We start from the raw sequence: 27650 nt of genomic DNA, 5'->3' as shown, positions 1-27650 counted from the left end.
CAGAGTAATAATTATAGAGTAATAATTATTATTTAGAGTATATATACTCTATATTATATACTATATAATATATACTATATATATACTATATAGAGTATATATAGAGTATAGAGTACTATATAGTATATATACTCTATATTATAGAGTAATAATTACTCTGTAGAGTATAATTGGATTATATTGATTTACTAAAACTTTATCAAAAATTTGGTCAAAGATATTGACATCTTTGGATTTGTACTCCAAAAGTCTATGATCTAGAGTATTATATTGTGGGCTGGTCATATTAAATACAAAATCAAAGTCATTACGTAACTTTTGCAAGTCTTTACTTAGAGGAACAGTTACTGACATCCTTAGCACCTCATCCTTAGCATCCTAACATAAAATTGCCATGTGTCAAAAACCATGCTTCACTTCTTGCTAAAGCATGACATGTCAAATTTTTTTACATTTATTTATTTTTGATAGAGAGAGACAGAGCACAAGTGGGGGAGGGGCAGAGAGAGAGAGGGAGACACAGAATCCAAAGCAGGCTTCAGGCTCTGAGCTGTCAGCACAGAGCCTGACACGGGGCTAGAACCCACAAACCATGAGATCATGACCCGAGCCGAAATCGGACGCTTAATGGACTGAGCCACCCAGGTGCCCCTACATGTCACATTTTTTAATGTAATTGCTTTTTGAAGTAATTGTGATCACAAAGCCTCTTTTAGATGTGGAGACCTGCACTTTGATTTCCCAAGTACTTAATTCTTTGAGTTAATACGGAACCATAGCACCATGCAGCCAGGTGCAAGAGGGTGATCACCGGGCACGAAGGCCAGAGGGAAACGAGGGGCTGTGTGCTCATGAGTGCAGGACAGCAAGGAGGCCCTTGAGAGGTTCAGGGAAGAATGTGGGCATTTGGGCAAGTTTTATCCTGCCTTTGCTGCTCGCTATCTGTGAGACCTTCATAAGCATCTTAACCTCTGGGGGCCTCAAGTCTTTATCTATGTGATGTGTCTAATATTACCCATCTCATAGGTAGGCTTGAATCTGATGTGTAAAGCACCCAGCACATTCTAAATGTTCAGAAAAAAGTTATTTTCTCTCTCCATAAAAGGACAGGAGACTAGAAGGAACAAGAGATGTTCAGGTCTTTCCTATGATAAAACCCTGCAAGCAGGCCTTGTGGGACAGAGGGCATTCAGGTTTGGTGCTATAGATCCCATAAAGTTTTATTTGCCAGATGAACAAAACTCTCAGAAGCTTAAATAAGTGAACCTTTGTGCACCTAAATAAAAAATCTTGATCTGTGGAGATCACTAAATGTGATATAGGATTCTGGAACAGAAAAAGGATATTAAGGAATCACTGAGGAAAAGCTGAAGAGAGCAGGGACTTTAGTTAATAATATGTATTAGTATTGGTTCACTTTTGTAACTAATGTAGCTCAAGATCTTAATAATAAAGGAAACTGGGTGTGGGGTGTATGGGAACTTTATTATCTGCTTGATTGTTCTGGAAAGCTAAAATTTCTAGCAAATAAAATCTTTTAATCAAAAAAAAACTGTTTTAACCCTGGAAGCTGGAAAGGATTTGGGGCAGAAGGCAGACTCCAACTCATGAGCAAAGGTACCAGTGCAAACAAGAGCGCATGAAGAGAGATTAATCATGTCAGGACAGCCTGGCATCGAGACCAGTGGGGGCTGGCCTGAGAGGATGCTCCTCGCTCTCCACCCTAATCCACATTCTTGGCCCCCAGACCTGGCCTGGGACACAGTGCAGGCCCCTCCCCACCTAGATCCACACTCCTGACCCCAGACCTGGCCTCAGACACAGTGCAGGAAGTTACTGCTAGACGATGCAGGGCAGGCAGGTTATTAATGAATGCATGGACACTGCCTATGCTATGTGCTCTTTTAACAATCAACACAAACCTTACCATCCCTTGTTTGACTTGCCATCAGCAGGAACCCTTCGTGCAGAAGAAGAGAAATAAATGTAAACAAACTCAATTCAAACAAACTCAGTTCGGTGAAAACAGTCCAGAGATCTGGCTGGTGTCCGAGCTTTGGCTCCTTGCCAGCGGGGTGATTTTTCGAAAGGAACATTACCTCTCTGAGTCCCCACTTCCTCATCTGTAGAACGGGTTACATAATTTAACCTTTTCTGTCCATGTCACTAGGATGTAGTAAAAAGCCTATGTGGTGACAGACCTGAGAATTTACTTCAGTTGCTAAGCAAGGGGCTGCCTAGGACAACGCTGTTTGCACCAGCTGTCCTCCCCAAGAAGTGACCATCAGACCTTGCCTCGTCCTTCCCTTTCCCTTTCTCTATTCCTGGAATTCCACGACTCTTGCATGTCCTTGGACAGCCCCACCCTCTTGCTTCTGGGGCTTGATGCTGCTGCCCCCATTGCCTGGAACACCCTTTGCCCCTGGTCCTGCAACCCTGAGGTGTCCAGCACATCCCAGGCTTGGCCAATGTCTCCTGGGCTTGCTCTTCCACAGCTCTGCCGCTTGTCAATGGTTCCATTCCTGTTTCCCTTCAGACACTGATCCCCACAAGAGCAAGGAGTGTGTCTGTCTTCTTCACACCACATCCTCAGAACCCAGTGTGTATCTAATGGTACACACACAATGAGCACTGAGTACTTCTGAGTGAATTCAGAAAGAAAGAAGCAAATGCATAGTAAGTGGACCCGCTGGTCAGTTGGTGCCCGGGGAACAGCTGAGGCTCCCTTCACCACTCCAGATGCTCCGACATTCTCGAGTTCCTGTTTTTACTCTGCAACTATGTGCCAGTCTCTTTTCAGGTTTCTAAAAGTGCCCTGAGGCCACCCCCTAAAGAATGTATTTCCTGATCGATCTGCTGGAGCGGAAATTTCCTGGCAGTTAGTTAAGTCACTTTGTTAAGGACTCTTGACTGAGAGCAGCAATCTCAGACTTTCAGCTCTGCCTGCTGGGTTCCACCCCAGAGGTCCTGGGAACCCCAGAAACCGCATCTGTAACAAGTTCCCAAGTGATGCTAATGTCTGGGGACCACACTTTGAAAACTGTAATTTCCAGAGGTCTAGAGCAGCACCGAAAAGATTCCCCTGGGACTGTCTCCACTTGTTGGCAAAACCGTGGCCTTTCCTTATAAGTGGAGACAAGGAATGATTTGGGTGCTGTTTATCAGAGGTACAAGGGCCTTGCTGGCCTTTATCTAGAATCCAGATTTCTTGGTTCTTTTGCTGTTTCAGTGTTCTAAATTGTTAGATTCTTAGAGTGGATCAGACAGCTGACTTGTCTTCCTATATACAAATTAAAAATTTAGGTCACGACTGACTCGTGTTGACCAGGCCATGTTGTGGTCGTGTATTTATTTACCCAAAGATGCTTGTGGTACACTTGCTTCCCCCCTTTAGCACTTTCATTTAAGCCAACTACATGTGAATCTTCCACTTGGCCTTGCTTTGTAAGAAAGGGGTTTGGGCTACCTCTCAGAGAGAAGGTGACAACTCTGTCCCTGCCCATTTGTACAGACCAGCCAGGGCCTGGGTTTCCTAACTTAGTCCTGGGGTCATTCTCCCACTATGGCCTCCACTCACTCCCAGAAATTTCCCCCTCTTTCCTTTTAATGCAAACACTACCTCCACCCTAGACCTGGGTGATGGAAGCTGGATATTAGACAATAAATAAAAATATTGGGACACTCATGTTGAAACACTTTTCTTTTCTCCTGAGCTGCAAGTTTGCTAGGTGAGCAATCCTCCTGTGAGCTGCTGAGACTCCAGCTGGGACTGGCTAAGAAAAAAGGCAAGGAAAGTAGAGACTCTTACAATGAGTTTTATTTCCCTCAAGACCACTGATTTTTAAATTCCCTAGAGAAGAAGGTGTGGCAGAGAGAGACAGAGACAGAGACATAGAGTCTGTATCTTTTAAGACATATTCTATAGTATTTACAGATTGAATTATACGATGTGTGAGATTTGCTTTAAAATAATGCAGTGTGAAAGAAATCAAAGATCTAAATTATGGAGAGATATTTTATGTTCACAGATTAGAGGACTCAACAGAGTAAAGATGTCAGTTATCTCCAAATTGATCCACAGTTTTAATGCAATTTCTATCAAATCTCAGCAACTATAGTATTTTTTTAACTATAGACAAGATTATTCTAAAATTTATATAAAAGGGAAAGAAATGAGAATAGCTAAAACAATTCTGAAAAAGGGGATAAAGTAGGAGGAATCACTCTACCAAATTTCAAAAATTATTATACAGCTACAGACTACTGTATGGTACAGGCTGTGTGGTATTGGAGGAATAAACAAATAGATCATTGGAACAGAGCAGAGTATTCAGAAATAGTGCCAAACAAATATAGCCAACCAATGTTTTAAACAGCTTTGTTGAGATATAAGCCACATACCATACAACTCACCCACTTAAAGTATAAAATTCAGTGGTTTGTGGTATATATTAGTAATTTTTTAAATTGTGGTAAATATATATTATAAAATTTGCCACTTTAATTGTATAATTCAGTGGCATTAATTATTTTTATGTGTACAACCGTCACCACTATATATCACCAAGTTTTTCATCACCCCAATTGGAAACTCTTTTAAGTATTACACAGTAATTTATCCCTATAGCCCCTTGTAACCTCTAATCTACTTTCTGTCACTAAGAATTTGCCTATTCTAGGTACCTTATATAAATGGAATCATACAATATGTGTCCTTTTATGTCTGGCTTATTTCACTTAGCATAGTGTTTTCAAGGTTCATCCATGTTGTAGCATGTATCAGAACCCCATTCCTCTTTATGGCTGAATAATATTCTGTTGTATGTATATACTGCATTTTGTTTATCCATTCATCTGTTGATGGACATTTGGGTTGTTTTCCACTTTGGGCTATTGTAAATAATGCTGCTCTGGATATCGGTGCATAAGTATCTGTTTGAGTCTGATTTCAATCCTATTGGGTCTATACCTAGAAGTGGAGTTACTAAGTCATATGGTAAGTCTATGTTTTGGTTTTTGAGGACCTGCCAAACTGTTTTCCACAGAAGTTGCACTGTTAATTTTCCTGTCAGCAGTGCCTAAGGGTCCTAGTTCATTCAGTCTTCTTCGGTGCTGGCTATTTCCATTTTTTGTTTTTTTGTTTTTTTTAATCATAGTTATCCTAAAGGGTGTGAAGTGGTTATCACTGTGGTTTTGATTAGCATTTCCCTAATCATTACTGATGTTGGACATTCTTTTATGTCTTTATTAGCCATTTGTGTATCTTCTTTGAAGAAATATCTACTCAAGACTTTTGCCCATTTTTTATTCAGTTTGTTGTTGTTCTTGTTCTTGAATTATAGGAGTTCTTTATATATTCTGCCTATTAATCTCTAATTAGGTATGTGATTTGCAATTATTTTCTCCCATTCTGTGGGCTTCCTTTTCACTCTCAAGACTATCCTTTGGTACACAATCCTTTCAAATTTTGATGTAGTCCAGTTTATCTATTTTTTCTTTTGTTACCCATACTTTTAGTCATATGCAAGAAACCATTTTCCCATCCAAGTCTTAAAGACTTTCCTCTGTTTTCTTCTAAGAGTCTTACAGTTTTTGTTCTTATATTTAGGTCTTTGATTCATTTTGAATTAATTTTTGTGTATGGTATAAGGTAAGGATTGAACTTCATTCTTTTGAATGCAGAATTTCAGTTTCCCAACACTATTTGTTGAAAAGACTATCTTTTCCCCTCACTGACTGTCTTGGCATCTTGGCCAAAAATCAAATGACTATATGTATGAATGAGGGTTTATTTCTGGGATCTCTATTTTATTCTTTTGGCCCATATGTCTATCCTTAGGACAGGGCTCACTGTTTGATTACTGTGGCTTTCTAGTAAGTTTTGAAATCAGGAAATGTGAGTCCTCTAACTTAATTTTAAAGGTTTTGTTTTTGGTTTTGTTTTGTTTTGTTTTTTAGATAATTTTGGCTATTCAGGGTCCCTTTAGATTCCATATAAATTTTAGGAGGAGTTTTTCTATTTCTGTAAAAATGCCATTGGGATTTTGATGGAGGTTACATTGAAATCTGTAGATTGCTTTGCATAGTAATGTCATCTTAATAATATTAACTTTACCATTTCATGAATACAGAATGTCTTTCCATTTATTAGATTTTTTGTAATATCTTTCAGCAGTGTTTTGTAATTTTCAGTGTACACATCTTTTGCCTTCTTGGTTAAACTTATTCCTAAGTGTTTTTATTATTTCCTTTTTTAATGTTTATTTATTTTGAGAGAGAGAGATAAAGAGACAGAGAGAACATGCACACATGAGCAGAGGAGGGGCAGAGAAAGAGAGAGAATCCTAAGCGGGCTCTAGGCTCTGAGCTATCAGTGCAAAGCCAGATGCAAGGCTCAATCCCACGGTTCATGAGATCATGACCTGAGCTGAAGTCGAACGTTTAACCAGCTGAGCCACCCAGCCGTCCCTGGTGCTAATTTTTATTCATGTGTTTGGTAGAATTCACAAGTGAAGCCATCTACTCTTAGGCTTCTCTCTTTTGGGTAGCTTTTGATTACTGCTTCAATCTCCCTACTAATTTTAGGTATATTCAGATTTTCTGATTCTTCTTTAGTCGGTTTTGGTAAGTGTGTGTTCCTAAGAATTTGTCCATATCATCTAGTTTATGTAGGTATACAACAGTTGACAAAACAAAACAAAACAAAACAAAACAAAACCCAACTCAAAATGGATCATAGATTTACATGTAAAAGGTAAAAGACTTTTAGAAGACAACATAAGTGAAAATATTTTAGAACTAGGGTTTGTGATGAGTTCTTAGGACATGATTCCAAAAGCATGATCCATAAAAGGGAAAATCAATGAATTGAACTTTATCAAAATTTAAAATTTTTCTTCATGAAAACCTTTGTGGGTTTTTTTTAATTTTTTTAACGTTTATTTATTTTTGAGACAGAGAGAGACAGAGCATGAACGGGGGAGGGTCAGAGAGAGGGAGACACAGATTCTGAAACAAGCTCCAGGCTCTGAGCAGTCAGCACAGAGCCCGACGCGGGGCTTGAACTCACGGACCACAAGATCGTGACCTGAGCTGAAGTCATTCGCTCAACCGACTGAGCCACCCAGGCACCCCATGAAAACCTTTATTAAGAGGATGAAAAAATAAGCTGCTAAGAGAAAATATTTGCAAATCACATATCTGACAAAGGACTCACATCTAGAAAATATAAAGAGTTTTCAGGGGTTCAGGGTTTCAGCTGGTTCAGTCAGTAGAGCATGAGACTCTTGATCTTAGGGTTGTAAGTTCAAGTCCCATATTGTGTGTGGAGATTAGTTAAATAAAATCTTTAGGAGTGCCCAGGTGTCTCAGTTGGTTAAGCATCCAACTTTTGCTCAGGTCATGATCTTACAGTTTAAGAGTTTGAGCCCTGCATCAGGCCCCACACTGATAGTGCAGAGCCTCCCCCACTTGCACTCCCTCTCTCTCCCTGTGTCAAAATAAATAAATACGTCGCTTCTCATCAGGGAAATACAAATCAAAACCACACTCAGATACCACCTCACGCCAGTCAGAATGGCTAAAATGAAAGACTATAGATGCTGGAGAGGATGTGGAGAAACGGGAACCCTCTTGCACTGTTGGTGGGAATGCAAACTGGTGCAGCCACTCTGGAAAACAGTGTGGAGGTTCCTCAAAAAATTAAAAATAGATCTACCCTATGACCCAGCAGTAGCACTGCTAGGAACTTACCCAAGGGATACAGGTGTGCTAATGCATAGGGGCACTTGTACCCCAATGTTTATAGCAGCACTTTCAACAATAGCCAAATTATGGAAAGAGCCTAAATGTCCATCAACTGATAAGTGGATGAAGAAATTGTGGTTTATATACACAATGGAATACTACATGGCAATGAGAAAGAATGAAATATGGCCCTTTGTAGCAACGTGGATGGAACTGGAGAGTGTTATGCTAAGTGAAATAAGCCACACACAGAGAAAGACAGATACCATATGTTTGCACTCTTATGTGGATCCTGAGAAACTTAACAGAAGACCATGGGGGAGGGGAAGGAGAGGAAATAAAAAGTTAGAGAGGGAGGGAGCCAAACCATAAGAGACTCTTAAAAACTGAGAACAAACTGAGGGTTGATGGGAGGTGGGAGGGAGGGAGGGAGGAGTGATGGGTATTGAAGAGGGCACCTTTTGGGATGAGCACTGGGTGTTGTATGGAAAAAAAGTTAGAGAGGGAGGGAGCCAAACCATAAGAGACTCTTAAAACTGAGAACAAACTGAGGGTTGATGGGGGGTGGGAGGGAGGGAGGGAGGAGTGATGGGTATTGAGGAGGGCACCTTTTGGGATGAGCACTGGGTATTGTATGGAAACCAACTTGACAATAAATTTCATATTATAAATAAATAAATAACTTTCTCACAGATCAATAAATAAATAAATAAACTTTAAAAATAAAATATTTAAAAAATATATAATTTAATATTTTAAATTAAAAAAAAGAAAAAAGAATTTTCAGGGGTACCTGACTGGTTCAGTTGGGAGAGCACATGACTCTTGATTTTGGGATCATGATTTGAAGCCCCATGGTGAGGGAAGAGTTTACTTGATAAAAAAAGTGTTTTTTAAGAATTTTCAAATCTCCACATTAAAGCAATAAACAATCTAATTAGGAAAGAGGCAAAAAAAAAAAAAGACCTGAAGGAATACTGCACCATTAAAAATATATGGGTGACAAATAATCACATCAAAAAATGTTCAACAGCACCTGCCCTTTGGGAAATGCAAAATAAGACCACGATGCAATATCACTGTACACCTATCAGAATGTCTAAAATATAAAATTGTGACAATACGAGATTCAGATAAGGATTCTTGAGAAACATACATTACTGGTGAGTATGTAAAATGGTACCCCTACTCTGGAAAACTGTTCTGCAGTTTCTTAAAAAACTAAACACTTGGGGCACCTGGGTGGCTCAGTCAGATGAATGTCCGACTCTGGATTTCAGCTCAGGTCATGATCTCACAGTTCGTGAGGTCAGGCCCTTCCTTGAGCTCTGCCATATGACCTGGCAATTACACTCCTGAGCAATTACATTCATCCCAGAGAAATGAAAACTTATTCTTAGTACCTTTATTTGTAACAGTGTAAAATTGGAAATCACTTGGATGTCCGTCAGTGGACTGAATGATTAAACAAACCTGTAAACCCATTGCATGGAATACTAGTAAGCGATAAAAAGGAATGAGGTTTAAATACAAACAACTCAGACAGATCTCAAGGGCCTTTGGCTGAGTGAAAAAAGTCAACCTCTAAAGCTTACATACTGGTTGCTGTGGTGGTTACACAAATCTACACAGGTGATAAAATGACTTAGAACCATATACACACATTGTACCAAGGTAATTTTCCTGGCTGTGATATTATATTAGAATTCCATAAGCTGTAATCACTATGTGAAGGGTACACAAGACCTCTTCACTACTGTTACAAATTCCCTACACTCTATGGTTATTTCAAAATAAAAAGTTTTTTTAATGCTCTAGAGGAGAAGGTATGCCACTCAGAGAACCTTTGATGGATTATAGTTTGTTTTAGATGTGTATTGCAGCTACATTTTTTATAAAGACAGAGTCCTCATCTCTTATAAATATATACTACAGTATTTACAGATGGAATTATGTCATATCCTGGATCTGTGGAGAGGGGATAAAGATGAAGCAAGATTGCCCTCATGTTGAGAATTGTTGAAGCTGGATGATGGGTGTACAAGATTCATTTACACTGTCATCTCTTCATTTGTACATATTTCAAACTTTCCATTATAAAACAATTTAAAAACATAAATGAAATAAAAATGATGAGGGTTCCTTGGGACTCTTGATTGCGTGGGTCAGTGGCAGAACTATTAGCTCCTGCCCCTAAGCTGGGCTCAGACCATTGCTGCCAGGCTAGAGCAGAGGGCTTTCTCGGGTCAGTTCCAGGGACAGGATGCTGCTCTCAAGTCACATGCTTCTGTTTCCATATTCAGCCACGTGCATGCAACTTTAACTGTATTCCTGGTATTGGCTCTGCCAGGCCTCATAGGCTCTGCCTTCAACTATTTCTCTTCTAGGCCTCTCTGCGTTCATTTATTCATCTCTCCACTTTTTTATTCATCTGTTCTATCATTCCTCTGTACACCATTCTTCCACCCATCTGTCTACTCATTCATTTCTTTAACACTTACAGAAGTCTACATCAATGAATAAGGCATGGTTACTGCCTTTGGGAGAGACAGTCAGACAATGCAATATATAGGGGACGTATGATAAATGCCATAACCATTGTCTGTACAAAGCACCTCGGGAGTGAAATAGAAGCCGATGTCAGTCCTTGGAGTGATGATGTCTAATAAGACTTGCACAGAGGAGGTAATGCTTGAGGTGAGTCTTGAAAGTTAATATTTTCACCTATGTTTGGCTCACCCGGGTAATCCGGGATAATCTCCCTATTTTGAGGTCAGCTGGTTTGCAGACTTAATTCCATCTGCAACCTTAATTCCTCTTTGTCACGTAAAATAACATATTCATGGACTCCAGGGATTAGGATTTTGACATTTTTGGGGGTCCATTACTCTGCCTCCCACAAGAATAGAGTGAACAACTTGATTTAAGGACAGAGCAAACATTATGGATCCATAGGAAAGAACCATCTATTCCACAAATAGTGCTAAGACAATCGCTTATCTTTACAGAAAAAATGAAATTGGATTCTAAAGGTTCTGGACCCCATTATCATGTGTGCTCCCACCACCAAGCAATTCTCAGACACCAGCGATGTGTCCTACGATTAACTCAATTCTCACACTCTCTACCTGGAGATAGCATCAGATCCCACAGATTAACAGGGCTCAGTCCTGTACAACTACCCTTCTTCTCCCACTTTGGACACTAGTCACAAACTCCAGGTGCTTCTGACCAACAGGCTGTCGATTGGAGGTTCCAGCTGACTCCCACCTTGTGTTCAAGTAATTTGCTAGAGCAGCTCACAGTACTCAGAGAAACATTTTACTGACTGATTACTGATTTATTATAAAAGGATATAACTCAGGAACAATGAGATGGAAGACATGTACAGGCAAGTAATGCGGGAAGGGTCACAGAGCTGCCATGCCCTCTCCAGGTATGCCACTCTCCCAGTCTCCGTGTGTTCACCAACCAGAAAGCTCTCCAAACACTGTCCTTTGGGTTTTTATCGAGGCTTCATTATGTAGGCATGATTGACTAAATCATTGGCCATTGGCTATTACCTCAACCTCCAACCCCTCTCCGTGCCCCAGAAGTAGGTTGGGGGATGGGACTAAAAGTTCTAAACCTCTAATCTCAGGGTTGTTTCCCCTGGCAACCATCCCCATCCCTAGGTTACCTAGGGGCTTTCTGGAAGTCAGATTAATGTAACAAAAAACCTTTATCTCTCTTATCACTGGATATTCCGAAGGGTTTTAGGAGGTCTTTGCCTGGACCGGGTGGAAGACCAAATATATATTTCTTATTATAAATCACAGTACCACAGATTCCAACCCACACAATACACGATATACAATACACAAATATATTCCCAGTTGCATAAAAACTTGATGTCAAAAGAAAAACTATAGGGGGTACCTGGGGGGCCCAGTCAGTTAAGTGTCTGACTCTTGATCTCAGCTCAGGTTTTGATCTCAGGACCATGAGTTCAAGCCCCATGTTGGGCTCCATGCTGGGCATGAGCCCTACTTAAAACAAAACAAAACAAAAACACTATAAAACATTGAAGAATAACATAGGAAAATATTGTAACTTTGAGGTAGGGAAGAGTTTCCTAAACACAAAACCATATAGGACAAGATTGATAAATTTGTCTATATGAAAATTAAGAACTTCTGTTCATCAAAAGCAATTTAAGGAGACAGGACAAGCCACAAAGTGGGAGACCATATTTTTGATACATGTGGCTACAAAGATTTAGTATGGAGAATGAGAGCAGTGTATGTACATATATATATATACATAGAAATAAATTTTTTTTACATTAATGATTACATTAAAGACCAACAAGCTCAGTTGACATAGATATTTCATATGAAAGGAGATACTATTGACTCATAAGTATAGGTAAGGTGTGTTCACCTCATTAGTGATCAGAGATGGGTGAATTCAAACCACAGTAAGATATGGTTCCATACCCATCAGCCTGTCAACAATGTCTGACAATGCCAGTCCTCAGAGTGGTGGGAACATTCATACACACTGTTGGAGGTCTTAAGTGGTAGAATAGCTTTGGGAAACAGTTTGGCATACCTACAACCCAGGAATGCCAAACCTGGGCACACGCCCCCTAGAGCATGAATTCACACCAGGGGTAATAACTTTGCCAAAGGGGGCAAAAACCTTAGGTATTATGATAGTTTGTGGCTTTCCAAAGAGCCACAGAACATAAAACAAACATATGGTATATTTGTAGTATTAAATTTTCATTGAGATGATTAGGAAAACCATGTATAAAAGGCTCTTTAGGGGTTAATAATGAGAAAGAGTTGAGAAACACCGTCCAAGGTGAAACTCTGAGCCATGTGCCCAGGAGGTTTGTAGGTATGTTTGCAATGCCATCGTTCACACTGGCAACAACACAGAAAAGCACCCAATGTCTCCAGCAGTGCAATGGGTATGTAAAATGTGACGTATTCATAAAATGCAAGATTGTGCAGCAGTGAGACTGAATCAGTCACAGCTGCATAACCCCCAAAAAAGCTGTTGAGTAAAAAAAAAAAAAAAGTTGAATTAAAGAAAGAAAGGAAAGAAAGAAAGAAAGAAAGAAAGAAGAAAGAAAGGTCATTCAGTCAAAGAGAAGCTACTGGATGGTCCCATTTATGTAAGGTCAAACCATGCAAAACTTGACAGAAATAAATGCTAAATACAGCATGGGTATGATTTATAGAACTTTGAAATATTGGATAGCCCTAAAGGAAAGAGAGAAGAGAGGGGAATGCAATTGGAGTAGGGCATACAGGCGGTTGAATTCTAAGACTCTGGTGTTTTTCTTAAACAGAGTAAGTACTATGGGAGTTCATTTTATTAATTTTCTACCTATATTTAAATGTATATACTATATATTTCTTTGGAGATATATATATATATATATCCAAATACATATATTCATTTATATATATTTCATAATAAATTGTTAGCATTATTCTTAAGGGCCTTCTATCAGACTTGGCATGTTGGTTCAGATGGAGGGGCTCTTGAGTGCCATGCTCTGGCAGACATATGAGTTTCCTTGTTTATGGAGTTGGTGGGAATTGAATGGTGATTAACAATGATGGGGTGAAAGTCAACCAGTGCCCTCTTTCAACTAGACAACGATTTTGCAGCAAAAATGGTGTGAGAAACTAGTTCCCAGGTCTTCTCCCTCCTCTCGAAGGAGCATTTATCCTGAAAAAGGTCATCTCCTTCTCTGCCTGTCCCTCTTCCTCAGCTCCTCTTTGCCAGCTGGTGTCTCTCCTTCCAGCTATCCCTGATGGAGTTCTGGACCCGGCCATCCGTGCTGATGAGGCAGGGAGTGAGGAGGACCTGTATGAGGACCTGCACAGCTCCAGCCACCACTACAGCCACCCTGGAGGGGGTGGTGAGCAGCTGGCCATCAATGAGGTAGGGCCAGGGCTGCATGGGTGAAGGGAAGGGACTGAGACAGATGGCTTGGCTGTCAGGATGAGTCCAGCATGCTCACACAGACCTAGATGTCCACAGGCTCTGTGTTCCAAGCAGATGGCAGTGGCACCAGCATGCACACAACACCATTTGAGCCTGTGGTTCTCCGTTTAGGATGTGGTATCTGCTAGCAGAGCTAACCCAAATACAGGGCCCACCCCTCTGCCCTTATGGACCTACAGGGAACCCAGAATGGCAGGCATGACTCAGGACCTACAATCAAAGTGTACTGGTCTATCCTACCCAATTCCTGGATGCAGGAACTCTGCTTGGTGGGAGGAAGGCCAGGGCTTAGCCCCCTCCCTCCAAGAAGTTTTCAGGACAGGATTGGGGGGAGTGAGGCAAGTGAAAATTGATTTCCTTCCTGTTGACTCCTAGAGCTCAAAACTTATTATGGTTGCTATGACAACTGTGTGCAAGTTACTCTTTTTTTTTCTCTTTCTGTTCCTACCTACGCAGAAGAAATTAGTGACAAACTTCCTCTAGGCAAAACTGGTTCCCATACCGAGGACTCCTTCTGCATTGTCCAAGGACAGAGAAATTTTGAGACCTTGACTCCTCTCTTTTTATCACTTATACTCCTATTTTCTCCCCTTCTTCGCTTTTAATTCGGGGGTGGGGGGCATTAAACATAATGTGGTCCATAACCCACATCCATAACAACACCATGTTCTCTTCCTAGTCATGAGCTACTATCTATTAATGCTTCATCAAAACCAGAATCTGACCACCCAGGATTTTACACCTCGGAAGGGATCAATTTACAGTTTGAGTGAATGAGTGGGCTGGTGGGCTTCTCAGAAACCCTCAAGGAGTGTCCTGTCCTTATTACCTACTTACTGGACAGATGGTTACAAACTGTTGATGGTGGATGAACTCTTTCCCCAGGCCCAGCTCTGAATAAATGATTTAAAACAGTCATTGAATAATGCTTTATTCAAGATCCATTTGTTAAAGAATACATATTCAAATAAGTTAAATAAGTTGATTTTTCCAATACATAAAGCCTTTCTTTAAGTGCTTCTCATAGGTTATTTTGAATGGAAGATGTCCTAAAATATGTCTTCTTAAGCAGAATTCACAGATAATGGTTTTTCTTGAAGTCTCAGGCTGCCCTCCTCAGTCTTGGGCCCCAGCCCTGGTGGAGAGCAGCATGGTGTAAGAGGGGAGAATCCGGACTTTGGGGCCTCCCACTCCTGGATGGGAGTTCCTCCCTGCCCAGTACCCTGCCTGGCGTAAAGCTCTGAGCAGCTAACCCTCTGAATTCTGGTTTACTTAACTGTAAACAAGGATAGCCATGAGCTTACATAAGGACTAACTGAAATAACATAGATAACCTGGCATATGGTGGGTTATCCAGCAATGAGGATGATAGTGAGGAAGGAATGCTAACATAAAGCTTTTAGAGACTCTGAACAGTTGTGGGGATATTTGATTAGCCATCAGTGCTGCATTGTTAGAGGTCTTGTGTCTGCTTTTCATTGTTGTGTATCTCCTACTTGAGGGTGAAATTCTGGTCTTTCATATCTTGGTGCTGGTAAGGAAGTGCCTTCTGGGGCCCTTGACAAGTTATTCATTCTAAAAGGTTTTGGATAAGGAAAGCCAAGAGCCAGGAGTGCTCTAAGAGAACCAATAGCTGCTGGTAGAGGGCACCTTTATGAAGGAAATAAAGGTAATTTAGATCATGAATTGGATAGCACCTATTTTAGCTGCTTAGAGACTTTGTTTCTTGTTTGGTTCAAAGGTCTTTCTTGGTATTTGAGGTTCCTGAGTAGACGGGGGGTGATGTTGTATCTTATGTTTAAAGTGCTTGGTGCTTCAGGGTACTTGTCTTTCCTGGACATGCCCCTGTGGGGAAGGACATGTCACATCATGCAGGAGGGCAGCCAGTCAGACTGGGGAGCCCCTCTCCAGTGATGCAGCAGCGAATGCAGGTGTCAGTGTCCACCAGGCTGCTCTCCTTCATGAGACCCACCAGCACTTCTAGATCCCTTTTCAGGGCAACATAGCATGAAGGGCAGGGCCTGGGTTTGGAGGCTGGCAGCACTGCATCTGCCCCCCCCCCACCCTGCCACTGGACAGTGGAGGACATGTGGCCAGTCATCCAATCCTCAGGGCCTCAGTTTCCTCTGGTGGGATGGGTGTGTCACTTGAGCTGCACTGGCAGCTACAGGAGGGTCACTGTCCCCAGGTGTATAAGGGACTTAGGAAAGGCAGCACCCATTTGTCAGCAGCATTGAATAGACCCACTTTATCAGAAACTGAAGAGATATAAAAGGTGATTCTGCAATAAGGCTACTTCACTTGGCCTTCCAAGAGCAGTGAAGCCCCACCATGAATGCCCTGAACACACCAGCACTCACTGCTGGTACACATGTGTGGCAAGCTGATTTGCTAGGGTCAACATGAGTTTCATACTTAGAGATTATAGCAGCAACAGATGTCAGAGAAAAATCCATACTAAAGAATATTTATCTTGCTCTAAAATCACATATTCACTTATATTTTTTAGACACACATATCATGTTCTAAATTGTGACACTTTCTCGTTTGTATTGACCTCAGAAGAAGACACCACATCTCAGTTTCCTAAACAGAAGGGAGTTCAAACCATCCAGTCCAAAGCGCAGTAGACATAGGGGAGAATAGTGAAGCATTTTTGTATTCTGGGTACAGAAGAAATGAGTGCATGTGCTCACAAACACATGCACATGCAGGTTTATGAGTGTGATGTGTATATGTGTGTGTTGAATGCATGTGACATATTTACTGAGCATGTAATTACTGTCAAGTAATGTCCCAGACCCTGGGATACAGAATATATAGGAATATTGAGGGTGGGGACAGGCAGTGCATGTCTGTGCGCTGACAAAAGTGAAAAGGGACACAATATCATATTCATTCTGTATTCTCTGCATCTCACTTGTGCCTTGCACCTCGTGATAGTCCAGACTCTGCAACATGAGTTAACTGCAGTGCCTAGTTCCTTTTTTTTTTTTTTTGAGCGTCATGCGGTCTGGTACCTTGTCCAGATGCCCATGACTGAGGCCTATGTCTGTTTGGCCAATTCCTCACCCTCTTCCCGGCCTTTCCCAGCCTTTCCCTGCCTCACGAGGCTCTGAGCATACTTTGCTGGGCTGGAGTCAGGCATGAGGGTATCATTAGCCCAAGGATTTTTTTCTGGGGTTGAGGGCTGAAAGGAAGAGGTGTCTTCTTTTCATTTCCACCAGTCCTACACCGCCCCCACCCCCCGCCCAGTTGTGAGATGGGACCAGAGGAGGGGAGGGCATGGCTCCTGGCCTGGGGTCTTCTGATGCCCCCTCCGTTGTGCTGTGGGTGGCAGCATCTCCCCTGGGGGCCAGGTCATGGCTGCATTAACAAAGGGCGCATGTGTGGAGCCAGTCTTCCCTAGTTCTGCCCACTACCTGACTCTGGCTCTGAGGGTCTTATTGTATCCAGGTTTGCTCCAAGCACCTGATGTCCCTGCTCTAGGAGGGCATGGAAGGGGCGTGCCAAGGACAGTTCCTGGATCCTCCTGCTGAGAAGAGATAAGTGTGAACTAGAGGGCAGTCAGACATAAATCTTGCCCTCTAACCTGGGGCTTAGAGCATAATAGGAGCTCTACCAATAATTAGGCCAGCGGGTGGGAAGCAGGACTGTCCTGGCCCACAGGCCATAGGGTAACCTGAGGATAGAAGACAGTCTTGCCATCCTCAAGCTCCCAGAAACTCTTTGTGGAACACTAAGAGGACACTCAGGACACCAGGCCAGCTTATGACCTCCCCCTCCATGGAGATAGTCTGACCTTCTCTCCAGGTGTTTCTGTCTTCCCCAGTGTCTGTGAGCCTGGAGATCCATCCCAAGGCCTACCTGGCTCTGGTACCCCTTGTGGCACCAGCCCAAGGGAAGAGCCTGATACTGGTCAGTGCCCCAGATACCTTTTCATGCCCTGTTGTTGGACAACAACCTCACTTAACTCTCCATGAGATGGGGTAGCAGGAGACCCTGGGCCAGGACTGTAAGTTGTCTGGTGGCCAGCACACCCAGAGCAGTTTTCCTCATCCATCCCCAAGCCACAGTGCTGGGGGCTTATCCCTCATCTGTCCAAACACCTATGTCACCTGTCCATCTCCCTGCCAGTCCTGCCACTGGCAGTGCCTCCCTGCAACTCCCTGCTACCTCCTCCACTTACCCTCCCCTCCCTGGCTTGGAACCATCCAGTTTGAACCCCTCAAGGGCCAAGGCCTTTGCTTTCAAGCTTTTCTGGCTTTGCTTTTTTGGTCATGAAACATACACAAAAAGGACGTTGCCATTGTGTTCCCTGCTATCACCCCAGTTCACCAGGATCAAAAGTCTGGGTGCCGCCCGGCAAGGCAGTGGCCACCTCTTAGGTCTTGGTCCCAGCCCAGGTTCAGAGGTTCTTCTGCCCCAAGGTGGTCAGCTACAGGGGAGACAGAGGTCTTGTTCAAGAAATGGGCCATGGCTGAAGCCCTAAAACAGGACTCTGGGGCCAGTACAGCGTCAGGTAGAGTGCTATAGACCCACAGCCCTCAGCACTGTGCTGACCAGTGGATTCCCAGAACTGTCCTCTGTGCCTTTCTTCCTTGCTGTCCAGTGGCTCTGGAACCACAGGGGAACAATGAAACATCTGGCCTAAAGTCAGGACTTCTGAGCCACACCTTACCAAGAGGGCATGTCACACAGTCTTACAGAGGAGCCCTGGGATTTGGGGTGGCTTGGAGCCTTTGATGCCTTCTGTTAACCCCACTATCCTCCTGAGAAATTGAGGGAGCAAATCTTGAGCCTAGTTTTCTGAACTGAAGAGAAACAGAAAAATGACTTTCCCCTCACAACCAGACAGATGGGAACAGAACCTTCAGATCTGAGGAGGGCAGCCAGCCTCTCTAGATGTAATCCTAGCCCTCCCCTGGCACACACACAGGTACCCACATGCGCACATATATCCCGGCACCTGCTTGGGGTGTTCAGCAGGATGGTGGTGTCCACAGGTGACTCATCTGTACTCACTCACATTCATGTAGTACCTAACACACAGAAACCTCAATATACAGGAAACAAAGTCACTCATGTGTGAACACCTACCTCTGCACAAATTCCATGACTCCTTCTGACCCAGGAGGCCATGGTGTTGAGCATGGAGCCTGGAAATCTCTGAGCAGGTCTTTCTGATCTGCTTTTAAGTCTCCTTGGCCAGCTTGGCTGCATCCTTCTGATCCATCAGAGGGGCATGGTGACTGTGACAGAGCACATCTTTGTGGATGGAATGATAGACACCTGCTAAGTGTACAGCCTCTGTCAGGGAGGCAGTGGAAATTCCCCAGGAGGGAGCATAATAGGAGTTGACATAGGATACTCCTGCATAGCTGACACAGGATTTTTTTAAAAAGCTGCTGAACCACATGCAGAAGAATGAAATTGGGCCCTTAACTCACACCATACACAAAAATCAACTCAAAATGGATTAAAGACTTAAACCAAAAACCTGAAACCACAAAAGTACTAGAAGAAAATAAGGAAAAGCTTCTCGACATTGGTCTGGGCAATGTTATTTTGGATATGATGCCAAAAGCACATGTAACAAAAGCAAAAATAGATACGTGGGATTACACCAGGCCTAAAAGCTTCTGTACATTAAAGGAAACTATCAACAGAGTGAAAAGGCAATCTGTGGAATGGGAGAATGTATTTGCAAACCATATATCTGATAAAGGATTAATATCCAAAATATATAAGTAATTCATACAACCCAGTAGCAAAAAACCCAAATAATCCATTTTTAAAATGGACAGAGGACCTGAATAGACATTTCTCAAAAGAAGATATACAAAATGGCCAACAGGTATATGGACAGATGTTCACCATTGCTAATCACCAGAGACATGCAAACCAAAATCACAATGGGATATCACCTCACATCTCTTAGAGTGGCTATTATTAAAAAGACAAAGGATAAGTGTTGGTGACAGTGTGGAGAAAAGGAAACCCTTATAAACTATTGGTGGGAATGTAGATTGGTACAGCCAGTATGGAAGCTCCTCAAAAAATTTAAAATAGAATTATTATGTGATCAGCAATCATATTTGTGGGTGTTCCAAGAAAATGGGATCAGGATCTCGAAGAGATATCTGCACTCCCGTCTTCTCTGCAGCATTATTCAGTAGCAAAGACATGGAAACAACCTAAGCATTCATTGCGTGATGATTGGACAAGCAAAATGTGGTTTATATGCCATGGAATATTATTCAGCCTTTAAAAGGGAAAGCCCACCATTTGTGACATCACGGATGAATTTGGAGGACATTATGCTAAGTGAAATAAGCCAGACACAGAAAGATGAAAAGTGTGTCATCTTATTATATGTGTAATCTAAAAGTCAAACAAACTCATAGAAGCAGAAGATAGACAGGGGATTGCCTGGAGTTGAGGGAGGGAAAAATGGGGACATGTCAGCCAAAGTATACAAAGTTTCTCTTTGTGCCAGATGACTAAGTTCTGGAGATCTAATGTGCAGCATGGTGACCATAGTTAAGGAGTACTGTGTTGTATACTTGAAGTGTGTGAAGTGGTTAGATCTTAGTGTTGTCACCACACACACACACACACACACACACACGAGAGGTGATAGGGTAATTAGCCTGATTGTGGTGATTATTTCACAATGAATACCTATTTCAAAACATCAAATTATATCTCTTAAATATATACAATTTTTGTCAGTTATACCTCAATAAAACGGTGGCGGGGGGGGGGGGGGCGAGAAGGGGAGTAGCCACTGAAGAAGCCAGCTGCTTTCCGAAAGGAACAAAATGCTGCTGGGATGGGTCAGTAAGGAGAAGTCCTGAGTCAGGACCTTCCTGGAGCACCTCCATGTGGGTGATGCCTCAGTCTGTCCTGACTCCACCATCCCTGTATTCCTAGGCGCTTTTATGAGTGAGCAAATTACCTGACCTTTGCGAGATGCATTGACTCCTGAAGTGGGGGCCACGACAGCTCTTGGTATTAGGGATCAGAGCCCCTGGCCTATCCCCATGGCCCGGTGCCCCAATACTGTGAAGCCTTGAGGCACCCCCCACGCACCTCCTCCCACGCCCTGCCCCGAGCGCAGCGTGGCTCTCCGCGCCCGGTCAGTGCGGGGTCCCGGATCGCCGGGAGCGCGTCTAGGTCCCCCTAGGAACCCCTCCCCCCCTCGTCAGGAGGCGCCCCAGGCAGGCCGCCTCGCACGCCCGAGCCTCCTCACCCCTCCCACCCCAGCTCCCCCGCCCTTGAGGCCGGCTCGGTTGCTAGGGCTGCGGGGCCTGGAGACGCGGCGCGCACGTCGCGAGCTGAGCTGGAGAAGCCCCGGGCCCGGCGACCGCAGCGGCTCCGCCCCCCTCCGGGCGCTCCGGGCCGCCCTGCTCCCGCCCTATCGCGGCGGGATCTCCCGGCCGCAAGGGGCTGGCAGGCCGGGGCCATGGCCAGAGCCCCGCAGTCCCGGCGACGCCCCGCGGCGCCCGGCAGCGCCCTGCGCGCCTTGCTGCGCTGCAACCTTCCCCCCGGCGCCCAGCGCGTGGTGGTCTTCGCCGTGCTGGCGCTCCTGGTCCTCATCAACGTCGTGCTGATATTCCTGCTGGCCTTCCGCTGACCGCCCGGGCAGGGAGCCGCGGGGGATCGCGCAGGGGTGAGTGGCGCCGCGCCGCGGAGCATCTTCCTTTTCAGCCGCGTCCTCCTCAGTGCCCGCAGTGGCCGGAGGTGCGCCGGCTGACCCCGCCTGGCCCTGGTGCCCCCCCTCCTCTGCCAGCTCCATGTGCCACGGCCCGGTGTGTGCGTGCGTCCCCCGGGTGGTGCGGCCCTGCAGGTGACTCTGGGGCCTGGTGACCCTTGTGCCACGGGGTTCTTCTGCCTGTCCTTTGTGCCGTGCGCGTGTGCGTGTACCTAAAATGGCGCGTCTCTACGTGTAACTGAGGATGCGGATGCAGCTGTGGACACGGCTGTCTGTGGTTGGAAAGTGTACGTGTGACTGCCGTGTGCGCGGAACTGGACATGTGTTTCTGTGTGGGTTGAAAAATGGGGAGATGAGTGGGTTCCTGTGCACGTGTCATCTGCCGTTGCTTTATCCAGGTTAGTGGTCTCGGCCAGCGTGCCGCTACTACGGGTAGAGCCCTGCCTGCATCCCTGGAACGTGGGCACTCTGAACACCCCCTCTCCCCTGCTGGGCCGCGGCCTGGAGGAGCTGAGCCATATTCCTTCCCAGACTGTCTGATTGGAATCCTCCACCGGCCTGCATGTGTGAGAGAGAGGAGGAGATAGGACAGGGTGGGCATGTGTGAGAGAGAGGAGGAGATAGGACAGGGTGGGAAGGGTGGTGAGTGGTCATCAAGAGCAGCTTTGAGGTAAAGCCTGGCTTCCTCCAGCCTGTCAAAGTCTCCAGGGCACAAGACTGGATCCTGCCCCCTCCCTCTCCCGACCTGCCCCCGGTAAACAGCCCATGCCTCAGAGCCAGCTTCTGCTCCCCACTGCCAGGCCAAGAATGAACCTGCAACCCTTGCCCCTCAGCCTACTGGACTCAAATCTGGGTTTCTGTGCAGCCGTACCTCAGACAGAGAGCTTCAGGAAGGGCCTCTGCCCAGAAACCCATCTAGTGTGGGCCCTGATGGCCTCTGGACTATCCTGGAGGTAGAATGCATGTCTGACCTCTTGGAGCTATATTTTATCTTGGTGACAGAGTGCCGCCCTTTTGTGGATCTATAGAGGAGCTTTGTGGCCCAGGGAGAGCACATGGTTACTGTGGGCATCAGTGAGGGAGACCAGGGGATTTGCTGAAGACTGTGAGTCTGTCAGGCTAACTCCTGTGCACAGCAAGGTACTAGGACAAGAAAGTGACAAATGTGACCAACCCCACCACCACCACCACCACCACCAAGGGCTTCTGGATGACTGGACAAGGCAGGTATTGGGGCTTGTCCATAAAGGTCAGAAACCATGGTCTCTCTGGGAAGCCTTACCTGTTTGTCCCATACCTGGAGCCCTTCCCCCCATAGCTATACAGGAAACCACTCTGTAGGATGTGCACCTCTCTGCAAGGGCTGGCAGAATAAAGCAGAAGGGGGAGTCATTGGGCCTTACAAGAGGGGCTTTTGCTCAGGGCTCACTTGGAGTTAGGAGGAGGCACCTGGCCTGGTTAATATTAGTAGGAAACAACCTGGGAAGAGAAATGGTGGGAAGCTGGGCTGTGTGGGTATGTCTGCATTGCTTCCTCCCTGCCTGGGCTCCAGCAGTGAAGGCAGCATCCATGCTGTCCTAGAGACCTGCATGTGTATGTAGCTGGTGTGAACTGAGGGTGGAGAGCATATACCTGCAATATGGCATAATGTTCTCCGGAGATCAAAGTGTAGCATCCTGTTAGTGAGTATGTAAATGTGTGTTGGCAGGTGCATGTCAGGGTGTGTGCAGGAAGAGGGGGGGTCTCGGAACACCCGCCTCTCAAGGATCAAAACTACCCAAATAGCCTATAGTTACATATTCCCTCCATCGTGATGCACACATTTGCCTGATGTCATACACACCCTCTGTCTTTATGCCCACACTCATCCATCGTCACACACACCTTCGGTCCTGATGCACATGCTTACCTGTGATCACTGTCCCTGAAAGAGGACATTCACCTGCAGCCCACATTCTCATTGGCTCACCCACACCACCCTTGAGTACTCTGTTTCTTCCTTGTCTTCAGGCAAGATCTTTCAAGGCCAGGAGTGGTAGCCTGCTTGTGTGGAGTGTGCCAGCTATGGGCTGCCCAGTCTAGTGCCTGCTCCCTAGGTACAGCAGGCTGGCTCCTTTCATGATGCCTTGCTGAGTCCTCTGGTCTCATCTTGTCATATTGCAGCCAAGAGGTCTTGATCCTGGGGGCCAGGCCTTCTTGCAGAACAGGACATACCTGTAGTATGTCTTTTTAGCTGGGATGATTGCAATGGTCCCTTGAGGAGGCGTGCAACCCCCCAGAAATAACCCAGTGCTTGGTGCCTGTGGTCTCTGGTGGGCCTTGGGCATCTGCAGCCCCTGAATGGCTGTTGCGTGAGAGTAAATGTGCATATAATCATTCTGAGGAATGATTTCATCAGGGTTTGGAGTAGGTTCCATTCCCAGAACACATAAACTGAAGGTTTCTGAATGTGCTTGCTCAGGCCCTACCCTAGGGAAGGTTCCAGCCTGAGTGGGCTCTGGTACCAGGTGGCCTGCCCTACCCTTCACTCTGCCCATTCAGGGTTTGGGGGAAACATTTTAGCTACTGGAACTCTTAGGTGAAGACCCAGCTAGTCTTGCTGCAGCCCTGCTCTGGTTCCCATTTCAATCTGAAGAACACACACTGCCCTGGGAGCACCAAGGAAAGGTCCCATTGGACCTGAAGCCAAGGGAGGATTCACACTCATGAATGGGGGCAGAGACAAGCAGCTCAGAGGAGGAAAGAGTTGGCGCAGACGGCCTGACTGGTGATGCTCTGCAGTAGTGACTGCTTAACCAAAGAGCCAGCCCATGGCTGTGATAGAACCAACACTTGGTCCCAGCAGAAAGGGGCATAGATCTCACCTCTTGTATAGCCCCCTGTCTACCCTTCCTCTTGTCCTAAGCACTCAGGGCCATTCATTATTCACGGAGCAGAAACTGAGCCCATGTTACAGGAAAGCAGGTGTCAGCCCAACAGGAAATGGAGCTCTGAGCACAAGGGCTGCCTGGGGGCTTGGGCGGGGGGGGGGAGGGGGGCGGCGCGGAATTCCCTCTCCTCCTGATGTGAGGTCCATGATAGGAGCATCGCTCCTGATGTGAGGTCCATGGCCATGTTGGAGTAAGGAAACACACCAAGTTATTTCAGCAGAGAGAAATTAATATAAAGAATTATGAGCCAGTTTTAAAGTACTTGACTCCATAACCCAAGTGCACAAGAACAATCCTGAGGTATCTGTTACAGAGGTAGCAGCTGCAAGGTGAACCTACCTCTCCTACAGCTAGGGAATATAGAAAAGAGGTTGGAGTAATTAAAGCTGAGGATCCTGTAGGGCTTGAGACCTAGAAGTCTAAGGATAGGTGCTGCTCAGCTAGTGCTGGTGGATGTGGCAGGAGAGGGCCAAGAGACCGGTTCTGCCAGTGTTGGAAAAACACTGCAAACCAGATCCAGCTACCGTGATGGCTGGGAACCGCTGTCCCTGGGAGGAGTGGTGCTGTTGCTTGCCAGGTGACCTCACAGGTAATGCAAGTCCACAAGAAGCCAGCAGGAGGGAGCAAGCCCTTCTCCCTCCAGCCTTGTGGTACCCTCCAACACCACATTTGGAGAACCTAACAGGGAGCAGCTGGCACAGAAGAAATGTAGCTTGCTGTGCCCAGCCCCAGCATCACAGAGCAGAGAAGAGATGGTAAATGAAGCTGAGAACAATAATTTAATCACTAGTCCAATGGGGATGGGAGGAAGGTGTGCCCTGTGCAGGAGAGTGAGCAACATGCTTGCCTCTCAGATTCTGTGGCTCACCAGTATTCTAGTGGTCAAGTTCACTTCAGGCTTCATCATGAGCCCTGCCAGTCCAGACATGCCCAGGGCATAGTCCTGTTCCCTGAAGAATGGCTGGCTCAGGAGGAACCTCCATTCACTCCTTTGTAACATGAGTCAGGATCCCCTCTTCTCAGGGCTGCTGAGGGGTGGGGGGCAGAAAACAGGAACACCCTGCCCCATGAGGAGGTCCCTGGCAGCTTTACCCCACTGATCTGCCTATCTGTGGCTCTCTTTACAGCTCATCAGTGATGGCAGTGTGGTCTGTGCTGAAGCACTCTGGGACCATGTCACCATGGATGACCAGGAACTGGGCTTCAAAGCTGGGGATGTCATCGAAGTAATGGATGCCACCAACAGAGAGTGGTGGTGGGGTCGTGTTGCTGATGGCGAGGGGTGGTTTCCAGCCAGCTTCGTACGGGTATGGCACCAGCCTATGCTTTCTCTGGGTCCATAAGGAGCCAACTGGCTCTGCTCAGAAGTGCAGACCTGAAACTGCTCTGGGGTTAGAGGTGCTGGGCATGGACCCCCACCTACCTATGGCTGTGCTGGGACTGCAAGACTGCGGGCTGGAGATGGGAGGTGTGGAGACCGGGATGTGAAGAAGGCCAGCCACAGAATTGTGACACAACCTTCCTCCACCTGCAGACCATCACAAACTCCTGCCTGCCCCACCCCTCCCACCAGGGTGCCCTTGGTGTGAAGAAAGGAATGGGTCAGGAACGATGGTGTGTGGATTCCTCCAGGGGGAATCTGCATGTTAGAATGCCACCACCACAAACAACTCGGTGTATCAGGCATTTACTAAACACTTCAGAAAAGTTGGATAGGCATCTCAAACTTCCGCAACGCTCTGGGAGCTGGGAACAGCCACTTATACCTGAGAAAATTGAGGCTTGGACAAGTTAAGTCGTTAGCACAAAAGATCACAGGGAGGAGACCCAGAACCTACCTATGGTGGCCTTTGGTGTCCAAGGAAGGAACCCGGGTACCCTCAAAGGCCATGCAGAAGGCAGTGGGGAGTAGAGTTCTCAGACCTTGGGTTTCATTGCTTCCCCTGCCCCAGACCTCATGGATAAATGGCCCATTGTCCACCCCAAGCCTGTCCTAGTTCCAGGTCACAGAGCCAGAAAGGCCCCAATCACCCATTCACTTCTGTCACAGGCCCTAGAGGGGCTGGAGTGAGCAGGCACTGGTTCGGAAACCCCCTAAGAGTGAGCATCCACTCTGCTCCCAGCACAGAGTCCAGCACCAGCGTGGGAGGGGGAGGGGGACAGAAGGCAAGAGAGAGGGAGAGGGACAGAAGCTGGCGCCTCTGCAGGGGCTGGCGAGCCTCCGGTGTTGGGGGCAGGGGGCTGCCATGCCTACCTTCCTCCCAGCCTCAGTTCACCACTGCCCCCACGTGCGGGCCACAGGGGCTGACCCTCCGGGCACTGACTGGCCACGTGCTGCCTGCAGCTACGGGTGAACCAGGACGAGCCCGCCGACGATGACACGTTGCGGGCTGGGGACGGCGGGGCCGAGGATGGAAGTGCCGAGGCACAAAGCAGCAAGGACCAGATGCGGACCAACGTCATCAACGAGATCCTCAGCACTGAGCGGGACTACATCAAGCATCTGCGGGACATCTGCGAGGTGAGGCCTAGCAGGAGGTGCGGAGGGTGGCGTGGGGGGACCAGAGAGAGACCTGACGGGCCATGGGCTGCAGGGCTACATCAGGCAGTGTCGCAAGCGTGCTGACATGTTCAGCGAGGAACAGCTGCGCACCATCTTTGGGAACATCGAGGACATCTACCGGTGCCAGAAGGCGTTCGTGAAGGCGCTAGAGCAGAGGTTCAACAGGGAGCGCCCCCACCTGAGCGAGCTGGGCGCCTGCTTCCTGGAGCACGTGAGCATGCCCTGCCCCAGCAACCTGTCTGCCCAGGGCCCATTCTCCAGGCCTCCCAGCCAGGCAGTCCCCCTCTGCCCTTCTTTGCTGGTGGTCCCCACTCCCCTGTACACACACACCCTGGCCCCCGAGCATGTAAGCCACCCTTTGCCCTTGGCTCCCATTCCTGCCTCCTCGCAGACAGAAGTGGGCCCTAAAGGCTAAAAGCCCAGGCAACTTGCTCTTCTCTTCCCAGAAGCTTCCAGGCCCCACTCCCCTAGTACCCAACAGCCTTCACCCTCCAGCGCTGTTTCAGCAATGTCTCTGCTTCTTTGGGAGGCAGACCAAGTCAGAGAAGGCTCCTTGGAGCAGGGGGCCTTAGGCATCAGCGGAAAAGGTTTTCTTGGGCTACAGGAAGTAGAAGGCAAAGCTGGGCGGGGCCACCTGCTGAGCATCCTCAGAGCTGTCATAGCAGATTCTGGGCTTCCTCACACAGTA

General features: G+C 46.2%; 1 protein-coding gene across 7 annotated transcripts in view; it reads left to right on the top strand.

Moving 5' to 3' along the window:
• ARHGEF4 (Rho guanine nucleotide exchange factor 4) overlaps window positions 1-27650 on the top strand; it is a 173077-nt gene that overhangs the window by 137843 nt on the left and 7584 nt on the right. For 4 of the 7 annotated variants that reach the window (XM_047869525.1, XM_047869524.1, XM_047869531.1 and 1 more), the window contains 4 exons: window positions 13550-13689; window positions 25527-25706; window positions 26744-26920; window positions 26994-27173. In XM_047869525.1, the coding sequence (XP_047725481.1) occupies window positions 13550-13689; window positions 25527-25706; window positions 26744-26920; window positions 26994-27173 (677 nt within the window). Of the gene's footprint in view, window positions 1-13549; window positions 13690-19771; window positions 21428-21626; window positions 21868-25526; window positions 25707-26743; window positions 26921-26993; window positions 27174-27650 lie in introns of those variants that run through there. The other 3 variants (XM_047869530.1, XM_047869528.1, XM_047869527.1) reach the window with 3 other exon arrangements.

Source organism: Prionailurus viverrinus, chromosome C1, assembly GCF_022837055.1.
Source record: "Prionailurus viverrinus isolate Anna chromosome C1, UM_Priviv_1.0, whole genome shotgun sequence".
Classification (NCBI taxonomy): Eukaryota; Metazoa; Chordata; class Mammalia; order Carnivora; family Felidae; genus Prionailurus; species Prionailurus viverrinus.
The sequence above is the reverse complement of the archived record's forward strand: the minus strand, read 5'-3'. Positions and strand labels throughout refer to the sequence as shown.